The sequence below is a fragment of the Sminthopsis crassicaudata genome, chromosome 3 (genome assembly GCF_048593235.1).
Source record: "Sminthopsis crassicaudata isolate SCR6 chromosome 3, ASM4859323v1, whole genome shotgun sequence".
Taxonomy (NCBI): domain Eukaryota; kingdom Metazoa; phylum Chordata; class Mammalia; order Dasyuromorphia; family Dasyuridae; genus Sminthopsis; species Sminthopsis crassicaudata.
In genome coordinates this window covers 99,508,826-99,529,275 of record NC_133619.1, presented here as the reverse complement: position 1 = coordinate 99,529,275, position 20,450 = coordinate 99,508,826, and the positions used below count along the sequence as shown (strand labels likewise).

Sequence of the window (20,450 nt, the reverse complement as noted above, 5' to 3'; positions counted from 1 at the left end):
GGAGAGTTCTAGAAAGGCAGTGAAAAGAATTAAACAAGATTTTAAAATGTCCACACAAAGATCCATTTAAATAGCAAATTGTAAATGTTAGTGGTAAATATTATTAGATTATATTACATAGAAAAGTTTCTAATCACACACACAAATTAAGCATAATAAAAGGAAAACTATAATAGGGGCAAGGGGAAATCCAGACAAAGTGCTCTGGAAAAATCTAAGGAGGAGAGGCTAGAAAGGAGATTTATGAAAGATGCCTGAAAGAAGTGGCACCTTAACTGGTTAGGATTTCAAAAGATGGGAGATTAGGAAACAGTAAAGGCATGGAATTGTAATATTAGAGAAAAGTCCAGTTTGGCTAGGAGGAAAGTATATTGAAATAAAGTTGGAAAGGTGAGTTGGAGTTGGATTCTGGAGAACCAGGTTTAAATGCTAGGCTAACAAATTTTGTATTTTACTTCTAAACTTTCAGAAAACAATATGGAAGCAAATCAATTTAGCCAACATTTATTAAGAACCTCCTGTGTGGGCATCTCTAGGTACTAAGTGATGAGGATAAAAAGATAAAAATATTCCATTCCCAAGTACATTACATTGTCTACAAAGAAGATAAAGCACATACAAAGTTATGTGGGTAGAAGTAAACCAAATAATTGTAAAAGAGAGAAAATACAAAAGGACTAAGAATGGGCTTGGGATGTGCTTTCTGAGTTAGGCATCAAAGTATGCTGAGGATTCTAAGATAAGGAGGTGAGTAAATTTTTTCTGACTTGGGGAACTACTTCTGGAAAAGTATGAAGATGAGGAACAGCCAAGTTTGATGAGAAATGAGTAATATGAATGGGGAGTAATAAGAAATAAAACTGGCAAGTGGAAGCCATATTGCAGAGGATTCCAAAAGCCAAGCTGAGAGATATATTTTATTTTAAAGAAAAAAAGGAAGCTATTGGGGGTGTTTAGAGGAGTGGCTGGGTCAGTCCTGTGTGGTTACAAATATCAATTTGGCAGCTGTACAGATTCAAGTGAAAAGTGCCTGGAAGCAGGAAGACCATTTAGAAGCCAATATAAAACTCTAGGTGAGAGTTAATGAATACCTGATAGAGGACAGTAGGTATGTAGATATAGAAATGGAAAGGGATATGAAAAATGGTAAGAATATGAATTTGACTGGAATTCTGAAACTGACAGAAAATGAAATTATAAACTGATAGGATATAGAGTGAGGGTTACTAAGTTTAGAAATGAAATTAAAATGTTTTTAAAACATACAGTAACAGTTTTATTTATTAAAATACTAAATGCTCTGTATTGGCATATAGCTGGGAGATTTTGCTATCAAAATATTAGTGTGGTGGAGGTTCTAAAATTAAAAAAACATCAATGCCTATAAAAAATCTGGGTTATGGTTTAAATATTTTATAACCAATAGAAAGTTATTAGCTTAATTAGAATTATAAGGAAACCAATATATACTTATAATAAGCCACATTGTTTACAAAGAACATTTCTTAGAATGTATTATTTAAAGAGTGCTAGAAAAGGAAGCAGCAATTATAAAGAACCAGCATAGCTTCAGCAAAAAAGAGGTTATGCCAAGTAAATTCTTTTTTTGACAAGATAATTCAATTGATTTGTCAGAAAAAATGTTAGAAGTTTTAACTTAGATTTTGACAGTCTAGAATATATTTGATGTTCTTTTGCAAAATATGTAAACCCCATATGGAGTCTTGTAACTGAATGTGGGGGTCATGAAATTATGATTCATTATGAATAAGTGTTTGATTTGTACTCCTATTTTATATACCTACATACTCAAGGTTGCATAAAAATTTCTGGGGGGGGGGGGGAAGAGGTTGGCAGTAGAAAAAAATGTAAGACTCCTGGACTAGATGATACTACCATTAGATGATTTTGAAACCAATTGACTAGGTGCAATCAAAGAGAAGTCACTAATGGTTCCATGTCAACTCTTGAAAGAACTTCAGTAGATTACTCCACAGATCACAGCTTTCTCCAGTGTGGGTTTTCTGGGGGAAGGGGAGGGAGGATAAGGCACTTGAGGTTAAGTGACTTGCCCAGGGTCATACAGCTGGTAAATGCCTGAGGAAAATTTTAATTTAGATCCTCCAGATTCTAGGGTCAATGCTTATTCACAGCACCAACTACCTGCCCTTCTCCTGTGCTTTATGAATTTGTATCAATAATTAGGACAAAAGCACCAATGAGAATATTCTTAATAGATCAGATTAAACTAAAGAGTTAGCTAACTCCCAGATGTCCAATTCAGGATCTAAGATGGACCTGACCTGAAGAAAAGTGGACTGTGGAAAAATAAGTATTGTGTAAAGGTGCTACATTTAGAAACAAAAGATGTAGGTTTCAGTTTTGACTTGTCACTTTTAACTGGTGATCAAAGGAAGCCACTTTAACTTCTTTAGGTCGGTTTTTTCTTATGTAAAATAAAGGAAGTTGATTCAGTAACCTCTAGGGTCATATATTGTTGCCACAGCAGCCAAATAATCTAACCGAGCTCTTAAAATGCATAAAAAGTTACAGCTTCCATGAAAAAGGGAAATGATTGCTGTTCTGAGTCTTATCTGGAGTCTTATGTTTAATTCGAGCCACCAAGTTTTAGAAAAACCCTGGATAAGGTAGCGATTATCTAGGAGAAAGCAACCCAAATAGTGAAAAGTGCCATATAAGAGGTTTGCTAAAGAAATCAACAATGTTTAGTCTGGAGGAGGTAAGACTCATAGATGCGATATTGTCTTTAAATATTTTTTTAAATGTTATGCTCTGTTTGGCTCCAGAATGAGGAAATGGAAACAATGGGCAGAAGCTGAAAAGAGGTTAATTTAGAATAAATTTCAGGCAAAATGTACTTTCAAAATGAAATGGGCCACCCAGAAAGGCAGTGAAATCTTCCCTGAACTAAAGTCCTTAAGTAAAAAAACTTAAAGTAAAACTTAAGTAAAAAAACTTGAGGTCCTTAAGTAAAAGCTAGCTAACCATTTGCTGTGTTAAAATAGAGATTTAGGGATTTGAGCGAGATGGGAGGGAAGGATGGGAGGGAAGATTTTCATAGATCTGAATGACCTCTTAGGTCCCTTTCAACTCTGGAATTTTATGACATGTAAAAATTGGGAGATTGGCGAAGCTATATGGAAGAGATGGTACTAAAGATGAAAAGCGTGTATTTTATCTGTTGGACAAAAGGCAGGTTAGAAGCAATTGAGAAAAGGGTATGGTATCAAAAAAACTGAAGTCATGTAAAGCCCACACAAACGTCAAATGTTCTTTTTTTATTCATCTTACTAACTTGTCTATACATTTTTTTAATCTTTTAAAGATGATTTCATACTCAGAAATCTTAATTATTATGATTGTGATTCTAAGTTTTTAAAGTGCAGTCATGCTATAAGAACAATAAACTATGAAAGGCTAAATATAGTTGAATGGAGTTTACTATTTTAGAAATAAATACAAAGTCAACCTAGAATACATAAAGGTTATGCATAATAGTTATACTGCTGCATGGCAATTAGGCATACATAGCAAACAAAAGGCAAATAATTTCAATTATTTCTACTTTGACACCGTAACTAACACCAAGCAGTCTGTCAACTGGAAGGAGAGGAAAGGGGAACTGGCCAGAAAGCTGCTGAGGCAACATATTTCATGATACCAGGGAGCTCAGGCATCCAAACCTTCCTATTTCTCTGGAAGAGGCAACCCTTTGCTCACTAGGGTTTCAGAATTGTGTTTACAGGAGCATTTAAACTTTATTTCAGTGACAAAAAAAGGAACTAAGGAGGTTTTGGCTCAGGAAATCCACAAAGCAAACTTGTGAATGAGGGAATAAATGTTATATTTTTATGTTTTATATATATGTATATATATATATATATATATATATATAAACATAACTTTTATTTTAATAGGGTACAGAAGTAACTATCAATGATTCTTATCCAGTATTCTTATCCAGTATTTAGCTTAATTAGAATATTTTTTCTCCCCCAAAAAATATTATATGTTCATAAAGGAAATGAGCACAGGAGTGTTGATTAATGGATGGAGATGTTGATTAATGGATGGAGAGAATTCCAACGCTAATGTTGATTTTGTTTCCTCTGCTGATCTTTAAATTCAGCTGACATGAATATTTATTAATGTTATCTTATATACTCTTGACTTTTATGACTTGGCTAGAATTGGATCCAAGGCAAAACAATCAGAAAAACAAAGGCATGGCTTTGGTTCTTGTGTGTAACAAAAAGAAGGGGTAAAGAAGATTAAATTTTCTTAAGATATGCTAAATAAGAAATAGACTTAAAACAGTTCTCATCTCAAAAGTAAACTTTTTAAATAACACAAGTTATTTTACAGAGAATATTTCAAAAACCCTGTTCACAAACTATGTACTGAGCTCCCCAATCCACCTTTAACCTTCTCTTTAACCAATTTTTCATGTCCTTAAATCAGAATCTTTCAGTCCTTATAATTATAGTTATTGCACTGCATAATGGCAAATTCACATAAATTGTACCTATTCAAGTTTTACTTGACAAATACCTCAAAGTATTTTATTTAAATTAAAAAAAAAAAAAAGCATGGATAAATGTAGACATGTTCCTTCTTAAGAAAGAAATCTTATCCATTTCTAAATTATATTTTAAATATATTTGATCTGGTCTTCTTTATTATTGATAACGCCTTCTTAATAATGACACAGACTTAGCAATCTCTGATTTCTTGAATATTTCCTGTTTTTTTCCCAAAATGAAGGAATTATAATATATCTTTCCTACTCTGTATTATTTGTATTCCTAATAAGTTGCTTCAAGTAGGCAACAAGAACTTTTTATTTTATTTCCCTTGCTGACATCTAAAGAACCTGGGATACAATTCAAAATAACTTGGCACATTAATAACTTTTTAATAGTTCTAATTTCTTTATTATCAGCTCCAATGCTTCCCAATAGTAGTCTAGAAAGGACCTTACATTTATGAGAACTATTTCAGTAGAAATGAGTACAAAGTAAGCATTAACTCTGACTTTAATGCAATTGGTAATCTTGGCAGGCAAAATACCAATCAGGAGTATCAGTGTATTTGTGCCAAAGGCTTTTTAGAAATTGTCTTGAGTTTAAAAAGATCATTTATTCAATCAATTTTTAAAATCTGAGAATCAATGGTTCTACTTGGAAGAGGCACATAAAGATGTGTAGTAAAGAGTTACTCGAAATCTTAAAATGAAGATACAAAATAAGTTCAAAAAAGTTTTAAAATATTGATTCTATAAAAGACTTTTAAATGAGCATTAATTAAATGGTTTTTGTAAATAGGTGAATTTAAAATTTTTAAAAACAATGAAATTGGAATGTCATAGTACTATAAGGGGGCAGCTAGGTGGTTCAGTGGATAGAAGATGAGGCTTAGAGTCAGAAAGATCTGTCTGAATTCAAATCCAGTCTCAAACACTTAATATCTCTATGAGCCTGAACAATTCACTTAAACCCATTTGCCTCAATTTCCTCATCTGCAAAATGAGATGGAGAAGGGAATGGCAAACCATTTCTTTGCCAAGAAAACTGAAAAAAGGTTACAAAGAATCAGACACTACTGAAATGGCTGAACAACAAAAGCACTGTAAGGAAATAGATTACATACACACACACAAGGAATTCATGAAGTATGGGGAGACCTGTATAAACAGCATAGTGTAGCAGAAAAAGCATTTTATTTCTATTTAGAGGAACTAGGTTCAAATAATAATGCTACCACTCATTACCTATATAACCTTTGATAGGTAAGTTGCTCGATCTCTAGGATTTAAAAATTTCCTCATCTGCAAAATGAATTCATTAGACTAAATGATCTTTAAATAAGGCCTTTCCTAACTCTAAATCTATGCTTCCATAACATTTAATGCTACAAAGAGAAAACAAAAAAACTCAATACCATATAAATAAAAGTTAATTTTAAATGCAAAAAAACAGGTTAAGCACAAGGATGAAGTAGGCACCACCTTGTTAAAGACTGAAGCACAAAGCCTAACAAACAATAAACTATCAAAGTATAACTGCTAATACTTGCATTTTACTTTACTACCTCTTTTGGGGGGGAAGGGGAATATTTTATAGACTTTTTTTTTTCTTTTTTGGCCATTAAGACAAAATTTAACAAGATACTGTACTTTCCTAATTCCAAACAAAATCACCCAAGATAATGATCACAGGAGAAAATCGAAAGTATTAGAGTATGTGTCCCACTGTTTCCTTTTTTTCTTCCTTCCAGGAAACATACTGCTTTTAAATATACAAAGCCCATAACATTTACCTGATGTTCTCATTAAGTACCATCAAAAATGTGGTTATTATAATAGGAAAAAACAAAATACTAGGAACTATGAATCTTAGATTTATGAAGACTAGAACTGGCCACTACTTCTCCTTACCACTTGTTGCTCAAGTAAATGACATGACCTAGAGAGTAGCCCTTGATTCCTGAGAGTGTAATATAGGAATAATATCAAAAAGATAATTTCATACTGATAAGAGTGAATAATTTAAAGTATCACTCCAGTTCTTCCTCACATGCCCCTTTTTAGGATCCCTATTAGACTCCAAACTCTACCATTAGATTATCAACTCTATAAAGGCAGGAATTCTGTCATTTTTTTTTTTTTTTAGTTTTAGTTTTTTTTTTTTTGCTTAATCAGAATCACAGAATTTCAGAATTGCAATGAGCTCATTTCACTTATTCCTTCCTTAATAGGAATCTCCCCCATAGTATTCCCAAAAGATCAACACAGCCTACAATTAGAAACCCTCCTTGAAGGAAAAAAAAAAACATGACTTTTGGATACACTTTTCTACTTCCTGACAACTAATTGTTGTGTTATCTCTTTTATGTCAAGCTGCAAATTTGCCTCTTTGAAACTTCCAACAAATTCTATTTAGGCCTATTTGTTTAAACCAAATACAAGTAATTATTAAACCTTCTAATGTTATTAGTTGCCTTTTAATTCAACCATATACTTTAAAAAATCCTTTTACATTTAAAGACATGTGGGCCACTTCATTTTTAAGACTAGCTTAAAAAGCTTTTTGTGTAAGAAATAATAATTTTGTACTAGTAAACTATAGTATTTAGTATGTAATCACTGTTAGGCTTGATTACTGGTAAGAACATTATAGTCCTGACTGTAACAACTTTTTTTAAATTAGATAACAATGACCATCAGGACCATATATCATTTCAATTACCAAATGACTTCCACTAAACTTACAAGTAGTTTAATGAATGATTTAGTTGATACTGTGATCTAACTGGACTCTAAAACAACTAGGAATCATTTTCTCCATATCTTTCACTGAACCCTGGGATTAGTCAATTAAATTTTTAAACATTTATGTATTATAAATCCCCAATGAATTGATAACAGTAATTTTTTTCTTAAAATAGAGCCATGATAATGCCATCAAAATGGATAACAATAGTTTGAATATTAGATTTCAAAAGTCCTTAAATAACAATGGAAAAGTCAATATCAAAAATCTTAAAGGGTAACCATATTTTTATTAGCCTGAAGGTAGAAATGAACTCCAAAATTAGGCAAACTTTTAGTGTGTTTAGGATTTCTCTTCCTTCTGCAATTATATACTGCAAATAGTTACCACATAGGTATACATACTGCAAAATTCACTTGCTTTCAGGAATTTTTTGGTTTGATAGTCTTTTGACAGTAAAACAGTAATCTGTTTGGCTAGAATATAGTAAAATTCATGACTACTGTGCTTTTTCATATAGTAACTACATGAAAAAGCGCTAACAACTTGTTCCAATAAGAAGTTTTGCAAATTTTCAAGTTTCAAAACAATACACATTATATAGTATTAACACTCCAAATGCTTGAGAATAGACAATTTAAAAGAAAAAATTAAATTCCTAGTCAGAAACATAAAAATAATTTTAAAAGATAATGACACCATCAACTCAAAGATAATATAACTCTTTGGGAAGGGAAAAGAAAGAATCTTGCTTTTCATATATCAAACTTCCATTTTTTTTAAGCTTTAAATTACAATAATCATAATTGTGTCATTAAGAACTTCATTTCATTAATACAAGGCTTGTAAAATCTTTAACAATGTAATCCAGAAACAAATACTCCATTTTACATTTGGAAAATCTAAAACATGGAAGAAATTAGTTGGATCATGCAAACAGTGATTTTTGTGCCACAAATGGCAAGATCATGTCTCTTTTCCCTTATCAAATGTTCAAAGTGTTTAATAATCTAAACCTTCACTTCATGTTAAAAGAAAAAATAACAATATATTTCTATATTTTTCTCTAAAAAAAAAGAAAATAAATAAAATGTACTCACTGTTGCAGTACTTCCTTTCCCTTCTTGATGGAGCTCACCCAATGATAGGCAGCTAAGGTAGTTGTTTCAGGCCAAGGTGTCAAGCTCTTGCCAGTAGTTCCCTCCTTTAATGGAACTGGAAGCTCTATAACACCAGAGTGTTTCTCTCAAGGAGACAGCTCAACTTCACTCTTTTCCTAGAGGAGTGATGGTGAAACCTACTGCACATGATGCTGGAACAAGTGGTATGAGGTCCAGTGAAGTCCAGGGGAATTAGGATTCAAGGGACTGGGAGTGGGAAAGGACGTCCATATGCTCCAATAGATACCACAAGTCAACAAAGGTGGAGATTAACAAAGGAAATGGAAGAAGACACCAAGAGGAGGAAAGCCAAAAAGATACAATGATGAATTAGAAATAGGGAACTGAGGGAAAATAATAATTGAGAAGATGACAAAAGGAGTAGCATTTAGAAATGACTGGAGACACAAACACATGCAAGACTGAAAAGAAGGAAAGCACAGTAGATGGCCCATTATGATCTGTAGTCAGATTGTATCAAAAATCCATTTGTAGCCCTTAACCTCATCAAGATTCACCATCACTGCCTGTAGAAGAGGAAAGGTACACTGAGGGAGCTCCATCTAAAAGGGATTAAAGTCTACAGCACAATGAGCAACATTTATTTTTTCGTATTTTTTCTTTTAAAGACTGTATTTGAAATTTAGAAAATCCATTAGAAATGAAGATAGCATTAGATTAAAAAATAGTTAGAGGATGCCTCCTGAGAGTTGAACAATAATAAAGAAAACTCAGGAACACTGAAACTCTAAATTATAATCTTATTCAATGGGCATAGCTATGGGAAAATGAAAATATTTTGATCTTGTTCACTCTGCCACCACTTTATACCTTGGGGAAAGAAGCACTTTGCTGCACTTTGTAGGTATTTGCAAGGAGGAAAGATACAAAATTCTTAGGCTAGTTTTTCAAACAATGTATATATATCTTAATTTCATGAAGTTTAGTAAGAGTTTGTGGGGAAAAAAAAAATGTTTCATGCAGAAAATGACTGACAATATGGGTATCCCTGGAAAGAGAGAATATCGTCAAGGCAAAAAAAAAATATGTTTCCTTGGCAACTCAACATCCTAACTATTGCTTTTAAGCACCTCCATCTCCTAGGAATTACCTTAAAATTTCTCTGAGGGGGAATATCAAAATTGAAGAAAAGTCAATCTAAATAAACCAAATTTACATCTTACTTCTTCCCATTCCATCATCTCTGAATCCCACATATTGAGTTGCAATATATCAAAAGAAACATGATTTGAGTTCCTTATTTGTAAGACAGAATAATAATATATCTGGTTCTACAGTCATACATATCTAAATAAATCTCTTAACTAAAAGCAATTTCATTTAAACAAGAAACAATTCATTCTGTATCTTTGAAGCTATCTGATGAGTTTTAATGAAAATCAGGTTTTTACCCTAATACTTAACATGTCATAAATACATCAGAATTATCCATTTTAATTTTTATGGATTACAATTGAAGGTTTAAAAATATGAACAAAGTCATAAAAAATACAGCTTTTAAAAAAAGACCACCTATCTTAGGCCATACCTTAGAATTCTAACAAATGAAGAAGGCAATTGTCTTAACTTAAAGAAATGGAATACTCAATAATGGCACAATATTACACCATTAGATCACAGATTTATAACCAGAAGGGAACTCTCAAAAAATCATCTAGTTCAGAAGTGTCAAATTCTTGTCAAAACAATATTAAAATGTAGTTAGGAAATAATTAACTAAATAAATAAAAATACAACACAACATAATATTAACATATGGCTTTCTAAGTCAATATGCAGACAAAGGAATTCCCTTTCTATTTGAATTTGGCACCATTATGCCAGTTTATCACACCTTCCATTTTACAGATGAGAAAACTGAGGCCTAGAGAAGTTAAATGACTTCTCCAAGGTCACACAGATATTAACAAAACCAGAATTTGAACCCAAGTCCTTTATTCTAAAATGCCTACCTGTGTTAATTATAACATAAAGGCATTCTGAAAGCATGGAAGGGAGAGAATTTAAAACTTAAAATTTTAAAAGATGGAAAAGTTAAATTTTTTTAATATAACTGGGAAATATTTAATGAAATAAATAGTAACATATTTTTAAAAATATACATAGGCATTCTAACAAATAAAGGCAAAAGTCATCTTATTTTATGAAAATGTAAACTAGATTCAAAAGGGCTTCATTATTGAGCATTCTTTCCATTGCAATTGAGCACAATTCAGAAATTTTAAAATCCAAATAAAAAAAAATCTTTCTCCTATGCATTTATGTAGAGTACCAAAAGCATTTACATAGTCTATAATATGATTCATAGTCTATGGAAACAGGAATTCTGAGTAGTAAATCCATAGGAGAGCAAGTGGAACGATATCACAGGTACAGAAAAATCTAGTATCTGTATTACAGCAATTAGCAGCTAGCATTTATATATTGATTTAATGTCTGTAAAGTATTTAGTTGATCCTCAACAACAACCCATGGTGAAGTGGGTACTATTTTAAAGATAAGGAACTAAGGTTGAAAGAGGTTAATTGATTACCCAGGATAACTGTACCAGTTTAGTGGTTGAGGAAGAATTTAAATTTTTGTGTTCCTAACTCCAGATTTAACTGTGTTGGGCTCTACTATATATGTGTTTGTTGCTATTTAAAACACTTAAACCATTCTTTTTCAAAAGTCTTGAGAAAGATGTATTTAATTTAAATGATTAGTCTTTTTTTCTTAATCTAATTAAAGGAGCAACACAAAATTATATATAGTGTAGCTCAGATGAGAAGCAGGTAAATTATGTGCATGGGATTTGAATTCTTTATATGAGAGAAAAATTGGAGATGTAATGGATGGAAGGAGCACTCAATTTGAAAATGAGAGAAAATGAGTTTAGGTTTTGGTTTACAAATTTCTAGCTGTGTAATCTTGACAAGTTATTTAATCTGACAAGTCATTGAGGCTCAGGTTCTTCACCTATAAAATGGGGATAATTATCTACCACATAAGGTTATATATGAAAGCATTTTGTAACTGTATTGTATAAATGTGAATTATTAAATTTCTCTGAATAGTGTTGTCTATATATTGGATATACATAAGGGCTGAACCCTTGATTTCATGGAGATTGGGACCTCTAAGACGAGATAATTCCTGCCATACATAAAACCTGGAACTGTGAAATTCTTCAGTATCTTAAGAGTTCTGATCCTTCTTCAGCTATATGCTGCCTTTGAAACAACTTATTACCCTCTCTTCTTGAATATTAATTCTTCTGAATTTTTGTGACCTTATTCTCTCCTGGTTGACCTCTTGTCTATGTGAATGCTTCTCAATTTCCTTTGCTGGCTGATCATCAATAGTATAATCAAGAATTGCGAGTATTCCCCAGGGTTCTATCCTGAGCTTTCTCTTCTCCCTCTATACTCACTCTTTTGGTAACCTCATCATATTACACAGATTTAACTGTCATCTAGCCTACTCTCTCTCCCTAAGCTTCAGTTCTATTGGTTACCTATCAAATATTTCAAAATAGATTGTGCCAGAGACATTTTATACTCAACATGTCTAAAACTGAGTTATTCTTTTCCTCTAAGTTCTTCTTCTAATCACCCTTTGGGCACCTCAGGTTTATAATTTGGCATTATCATGAACTCATTATCCCTAATACAATCAGAAGCAAAATTTTGTTGCTTCTCCCTTCAGATCTCCCACATCTAAAGTTCCATCCTACCTTTATAATTCTTACTCACATCTTACACTATCCCTCCCTGCCTCACACACACACACACACACACACACACACACACACACACACACCATATTTGGGGATTCAATGACATAGCCCCCTCTTTTCTCACATTGGGCAGTCCACCTTCAGACCACAAGAATTCTCACTACCTGCCCTCCATACTTGGCATTTTCTCCCTCATCATTTTCATCTTAAATTCCTTGGCTTATTTCAAATCTCACATAAAATACCACCTTCTGGAGGAAACCTTTCCCAATCTCTCTTTCTTAATGCTAGTGCTTTCCCTCTGCAGCTTAAATACAATTTATTGTGTGTGTGTATGTGTGCACGCATGCATGTATCTTCTATGCATGTTATCGCCATTAGACAATAAAGTCCTTGAGTACAGTGATCGTCTTTGTCTTTTACCATTCTTATATCCCCAGTGCTTTGCAATGTGAGGCATACAGTAGGTACCAATTAATCTCTTTACTGATTGATTCTCCCTTTTTCATCTCCTCCACTCATATAATTACCATCATAGTTAAGACCTTTATTTTCTCTTGCCTAGATTTTTGCAAGTCCCTAATTTTTCTCTCTGCCCCCAAGTCTTAAACCATTCTAGCACAAACTACACAATTTTGTTGAAGTGATTTTCTTTTTTGCATGTGACTCAACTATTCAATCAACTTCACTAGCTTACTATTCTTTATTCTAGAATAAAATGTAAACTCCTTTGTTTAGCTTTTAAATTTCTACACAAAATGGTCTCATCTACACAATATGATCCCAACTTATCTTCCCTTCTGCATTCTTATCACAGTTATCAAATGAGATAGTTATGAAACATAATTGGAACACATTTGGTGCTTAATAAATACTTGTTCCCTCTCTCTTCAATAGTTTGTCAACCAAACTGGCTGCTTCACAACTTCTCACTCACAATACACCATTTCTCATTTTCTTGCCTTTTGCAATGGTTCTCCCCATATGTGGAATATACTCCCTCTTTCCTCATTTTTTTTTAAGATGTATATCAGATAACATTTTTAACATGAAGCCTTTTGTGATCTTACTCAAATATTAGTGCCTTCCCTCCTTAATTACCTTCTATTGAACTACTAAGTATATATGTATATATGTAATATGGACTTGTTACCCTGTCAGAATGTAAGAAAGCAGTGTCATTAATTCTTTGTAATTCTGAGCCTATTGAAATGGCACACAGAAGGTATGTAATAAATACATGGTGATTAATTGAGAATTTCCTAGAGCTTTAAGAAGTTAAACCAAGGTCAAATAACCGTATATATCCAGAAGCAAAATTTTACTAGGTCTTCTTGGCTCCAAACCAGCACTCTATCTACTACACAACACTTCTCTACTTGATTATGTATAGAATATGTCTTTATAAAACAGCAGTTTGAACACCTTGTGTAGTTGTAGAATCCATGGGTGGCTTCTTCTTCTTTTTCTTCTTCTTCTTCTTCTTCTTCTTTTTAAATAATAATTATTCCCTAGAATCCTAAGTTCTAATATGGCATTTGTGAAGTCACTTGAGAGTCAATGGGCAATATATATATATATATATATATATATATATATATATATATATATATGCCATGATCCAAAATAATTTTTTTCCCTCAAGGATATGTCAACAGCAATGAACCTCTTGGTTCTTTTTTTATTGTGAACTTGAAAACAAACAAACATTTGTATTTAGTTATTCCTCCTCCTCCTGCCACTACTTTCTCCTGTCCCCTAGTGATACAGATAGTTAAAGTACTTTTCACAACAAATTTAAGTTTTAAAAAGTGGAGGTGTTTTTATTTTACAAAGAAGGAAACTGAGAAATTGGGAAGCAGTTAGCAAAATTAAATGTTGGAGGGCATCATTTAGATAACATTCTCAGAGCTACTTCTACTACAACGCAATGCTTCTGAAGAATAATAAAATTCTGGAATTAGAAGACATCTTAGAAAGATTATTGAGGCAAGAGGGATTAGTGGCTTGCCCAAAGCATACAGCCTGACCAGTGGCACAATCAGGTCTGGAACCTAAGTCGCTGGATTCTTAGACCAGAGCTTTTGCTCCTAAAACTTGGCAATATTTCAGCTTGTCAAGAGGAATCTTCTTTTCAAATACTTGAAGTAGAAAATGTTAAATATTTCACTCACTTCAACTGTTTTAAGTGCAGAAATTTAAGATCAAATATACCTACTAAATTAAAAATTTATCTAGATATACAAGGAGTTCTTTGGATAGTGAAAAAAAAAAAAGAGAGAGAGAAAAAAACCTTGAATTTTTCCATTACTTATTACAATTTGCAAAACCTTTTGGTTTAAAACAATTGTGTAGATCTTTCTGTAATGAATGTATATATGTTTATAAAGAAACTTATGAAATTGGATACAATAGTTTTAATGGTCCTCTCAGGTGCAAATAGTATAAAAATATTAAATATAAATGTATATTATATATAATATTCTTGTAAATATTCTTAATATTATTTGTCTAATTTAAATAATGTTTTTTTCCACTTCAATAAACCTTCAATACACTTTCCATCAATCCACTTTCTATCTTCAATACATATAGATATTATTGAATACTGGAATTTATTTTACTGTTAATTCATTAAGAAGGATTATGAATTGAGAAAATCAAAAGATATTGGTTTTTTTGCAAATCTAATATTACTTCTCTAAAGTATTTTATATGTTTAGAACATTAAAGAAGCTCTTGGCATTTACTATTAAAAATATTTCTTTAAATACAGAAAATCCCAACTTATTTGAGTTTTTAAACCTGGAAGAAATGCTTAAAAACAGAGATGCTACCTTAAAATCTTAGTTTTAAGAATTTCTGTCCTAAGAAGAATTCTAGAAATTGAGGTGTCCAAACATAAGGTTGGTCAATGGGTCAGAAGGCAATGTATCTGTCACAAGGTTGGGTTGCCTGAGATTGTAGCAAAATAAAAGTTTAAGTAATTACCTAATACACATGAATTAGCAGACAATCATATTCAACCAACTGCCTTCCAGTAGTGTTGTGTTACTGACTGCCAACCAGTGTCTTAAGAGAAAGTTTGGATGAATTAGAAATTGTAACTAAACTGAATATACCTTAATTTTATAGTGAAATTTATGAAGGGACTTCTGATCATGTGGCTTATTATGGAAAAATATAAATGTTGCTATTTTAGCATTATACAGTACTAAATAAATATAAAATTATCACTATAACCTTCTGGTTAATTACATCTGTGAAATTCCAAAACTCACAAATTTCTGATATTGGCCACTTTTCCTTATTTATATAAATTATTTTATTTTATGTGGGGGAGGGAGGCAGGATTCTGTCTTATGGCACACAGTCTTGGTGCATTTTTCCTTTTTTTGCAATCCTGATTGGATATATGAACTATTAATATTTTCTGATATTAAAGCAAGATGTACAAAATTCAAAAATAAAATATATTTCTTAGGACATAAAAGGAACTATCATACCAAAATCTGGGTCATGAAGATTCTCAAAAGAACAGTCCTTGGCAAAATCTTCTTAGTATTATAATAGCTTTTAGTAACTACAACAACCTGAAAACACAAAAAGTCTGCCTGAACAGCAGAAGCAGGACATTTTATAGTGCTTCCAGATTGCCTCTAGCATTTTTCTTACTGATTTCTTGGCATTAGTTTTATAGTTAAAAGGAAGCAATTCAGAGAATGCCTCCAGGTAACATACAAGTAGCAGTTTTTCTGCCCTTGATTTTTTTTATGCAGTGGAAAGAAAAGAAGCTCATATTCTAGTTTTTTTTTTGTTTGGTTTTTTTTTAATATTATAAGAATAAGAGAATAAAGAACATTGTCTTCTTTATTTCATTTGGAAAAGTCTTCTAATCTCAGAAACCAGTTTATGAGAAAAATAATTAAAGCTTTCATCCTGAGGATAAGCAAAATATTTTGAGTACATATAATGTTAAATGATAAGGGTAGTAGACTACATAAAAGATACAAAATTAAAATTCATGACTGCAAGAAAGAATTAAAGAAAAATCCAGTGCCTTCAAAGAATCAAAGACTACCTATCAATAAAAATAAGATCTAGCTTAGTTAAACTGTGTGTGAAAAGAAGTTATTTAGTAATATCAAGAAAAATAAAGGTTTATAGCTACTTGTAATATAATCACTGAAAGATTATGAAATGAAAAGAAAAAGAAAATATCCAGATAGTAACAAGTAAATGCTTCATTTATGTGCAAATTTATAAACACCATATTCCTATACTTTATGAGAAAAAATTAACACTTTAGTTTAAGTATTATCTTGATTTTATTTTAATTTTCCACATAACAGACTATTAATTTTCTCAGTCTCTTAATATTTCATGCTTTTCATTTGATAATGTACCCTTATATCTTTAAGAGACAAAACAAGCAACTTATTTCCATAAAGGCTTTCAAAGTTTATAAGTAAGGTTTTTTTTTGTGAAATACAAAAATCATCATTGAGTGATCATTGCTACATTTAGGAAAACAGAGAGGTACATTTCTGAAAACTTTGTGCAAGAAAAAAAACACATAACCTCTTAAAATAAAAGATACAGTATAATTTCTCAATAAAAATAGTAATGGCCCATTAAGTGGTGCAAGAGCTAAAAAGGTAGAAAAAATATCTACAATCTGCAGTGTGAATAAAGACTTGTGTAAGGCCTCTAATAATCTCCCTGCCACAAGCAGCCCTTACGTGTATCTCATCTGCTAATTTTAGTGACTTGGTTATTGGCACAGTGAGTTTTTACTTTTGATCATTTGGTATTTCTAATAAAAATGGCGGTTTAAACTTCAATCTGTTACAACTCATCAGATAGAAAGCCAGGAAAGAAGATATAGCTAGATGGCCAGACAGAACTATAAGAGATTAATGAGATCCCACACAACCCATAGCTTATATTTTCTAAAAATCTTATCCAGTATATTTCTTTAGGTGTTTTCTGAATGAATATACATTTGCACATCTGTTTGTTTAAAAGAAGAGTACAGACATGTTAAGCTGATGATTTCTACGTGTCTGGAATGATTTCTAAAAAAGAAATTTAAGGCAGAAAAGAAACATATTAGACTTAGTAATATTAAATAATATCCCCAAATAGGTTGCATGTTTACAACACTTTTTAGAAACTGCAGCATTTCAAATCTGACAGTCATTTGATTACCCACAAGCAGGTGAGGAGATAATTGGATCTTCTAATGACTCTCTTGTCCTTCTATGATTCTTTTTTGTAAAATAACTCATCCATATATTATAGAAGTTTACTGTCATCACTCAGATGCACATGGAATAATGAACTGGACAATGGATGTAGCATATGCTAAAAAAAAGAAAGGCTAAAAAACCAACAGTCCAGAAAATGAAATTTTACATAAATAGATAGACTTGAAGAATACTACAATGGTTCTGACTAGAGTAACTACTTAGGCACCTGACAAATGTAATGACCAACTGAATTTGTATATCCCTAGAAGCAAGCCTAATGTAACGGAGATAATCAAGGAGGGTGTGGGGGGGATGGGAATAATCAGTCTGGAAGCAGTGTTCTCATTTTACTACAAAAAAGTTCTAACTAGAAGTAAGATGATAATATCTAATTGTGTTCATTTTTTATAACCACCCAAAATCAAAATGAAGAAAGAGTAAAGGAGCAAAAGTTTGAAATTAGATTTTGCTTGGAGAAAGAAGAATAAAATAAACCTTTGACCGAAGACATTCCAAAAAAACGATCTTTACAACAACCTAGGTGGCATGAGAACTATACCTTAAACCCCTACCTTTAATTCCTAAAATAATCTTAATAGACATAATAAAAAAAAGTGAAAGGCAAACAAGAACACAACTTAAAATAATTTCATCTGCATGAATAATTATCTTCTCCATCAAAAGCAGGTAAAAAATGGAAAAAAGATGCAAGTGGAAAGAGAAGAAAGCACTAATCAAATAATATTAGGAAGCAGAAGGGTAAAAAATGAAGGAAAAATAAACGTTTTTAGATTTCTCCCAGAAAAACAAAACAAAGATGAATTAGAAAAGTGGCATTCCAGTCTTTCAGGAAAACTAAGTTCAAAAGAAGATTGAAGAAAAAGAACTCTAATAAGAAAGTTGTTATTGCTATCAGAATTATTATAAATCAGTTAAACAGAGAACTGAGAAACTGTATCCTATCTAGATGAAATAGAAAAATGAGAATCCTTAAGATGAATATTACTTCAAATATTTTATTTATGTTTCCTAATAATTATATTTTGTTTTGTCTGGATGAGATAAGTAAAAGAAGTCATAAAAAAGTAAAAGTAAAAATTTGGAGAGCAACTCATGAGAAAGTGTTGGATTTTCCAGTAAACAAGAAGATAATTTACATGCTTGAAAGATGTAATTTTCCTATTGTGTTTGGAGATTTTTAGGTAAAGGGAATAATCAGTAAGAAGTTAGTCCTCTAATTATCTAATATAAAATGAAGATAAAGAAATAATAAGCAGAACTTTGTAAGAATAATTTTCAATATACCATTATATAAATGCTAGGTAGAAGCCAAATTTTACTATGTACTCATCTTTTTACCTAAATGTAGCTGTATCGTTATAAAGTCCACACAAAGCCTTTATAAAGTTGGACTCCACAAGGCCAATCATTTTTAAATCATATGACTTCCAAAATGTAATACAGTTTTGGCATAACATTTGGCCAATATAAATGATAAAATAATTATTAAACAGACACATGTTTACCTATACATATACATGTAATAAAAGCAGTTAGATTTTTTTTTTTTATAAGTAGAGTTAAAAGCATTCTTCCCTAATTTTTACATGTAACTGAAACAGCACATAATAAACATGTATAATCAGAGGTTTCAATTTGACACTTTCTGGGCATAATTTAATGAAATTTAAAATAACAAATAGGGAAAGAACATATGCATTAAAGCCCATTTTGCACATACAAATAATTTTTTGGCTCTAACATGTAAATAAGGGTACTTATTTCCAAAGCACAGTACAATTTAATTTTATTATACAAGAAAAATAATTCCATAGTATTCATTTGTTTACTGTTATTCAATGCACTTATTAAATGAAGATCTTATTTTTTAGAGGTAACCAGTTTAAGCAAAGTATTCAGTATTCTTCAACTTTTGCATGACTTATGGCTAATTTTTTACAGCTATATACTTTCTTCAAAGTAGATTATGTCTTTGTACAGAATTTGTGATCACGTACCCATGCCTCTGCTTGAATGGGCCTGATGTTGCTTAGAAGCACCTCTTCATAGTTTCCATAATCACTGAATTTAACAACTGCAGTCATGCCAGAAGAATGAAGAGCTTCAATTTCTGCCCGATAAAACTTTAAAAAAAAAAAAAAAAAAAAAAAAGGAGTTTTAAGTATATTAATTATATCACAAAAATAAAATATTTTATGATAACTTACACATTCTAAGTTACATTAAAAAGACATTTAAAAAAGGAAGTTGATTACAAATATATAAACACACCAAAGCGTGATAAGAGAACTTCAACAAGGTAGAATACTATATTTTAGTTCTCTAGGACAATGATAAAAAGAAAATACCAAAAATATTATTGGAAACTTTTACTTCATGATTGATACATTTTATCCTGCTAATTACAGAGACTTCCAACTCCAAACCCTAATTGAAAAACATATGAAAACTTATATTTTCAAATGAATATTATCTCCTTGAGAAAATATACACTAATTCCAATAATGTTTTCATTACTCACAGTATCTCTGGGAGCCTTCTAGAATTGCCATCAAGGTCACTGTTCTAAATACTCATTCTGGTTGAAAATCTTTGTCTTCTAGGAATGGATTTGACTTTTGTAAATACTCATCAATCATTAGGAATCAAATTTGGTGAATTAGACATGTGATCAAAGAATGCAATACTTCTTTGGATCAAATACATAGTGTGACTAATTGTGAAATAACAGTGATAGAGTGGGGTTTTTTTTTCTTATATAGCTGATAAACTTGCTCTATAGACTATTTCAAAAGATTAGTTCCAAAATGGAGTTGGATTTTCGTATTACATTAATATTCAAGTTTCATAGTGCCATCTTATGTGTGTCTATTTATATTCTATCAGTACATATCATTGAAGATCTGTTCAGTCCAAAGAGAACCAGAATGAAGAATTACCTTCTTCTAGTTTCTAAGTAGAATAGGAAAAAGCAGTACCTTCTACC

The 20,450-nt window shown here is 31.5% G+C and overlaps 1 protein-coding gene across 1 annotated transcript in view; it reads right to left on the bottom strand.

Annotated features, from left to right (window-relative positions):
* The window catches only part of TDRD3 (tudor domain containing 3), a 170,778-nt gene that overhangs the window by 17,866 nt on the left and 132,462 nt on the right, over positions 1-20,450 (bottom strand). The window contains exon 12 of the mRNA XM_074299217.1: positions 19,462-19,587. Within this exon, the coding sequence (XP_074155318.1) occupies positions 19,462-19,587 (126 nt within the window). The remainder of the gene's footprint in view (positions 1-19,461; positions 19,588-20,450) is intronic.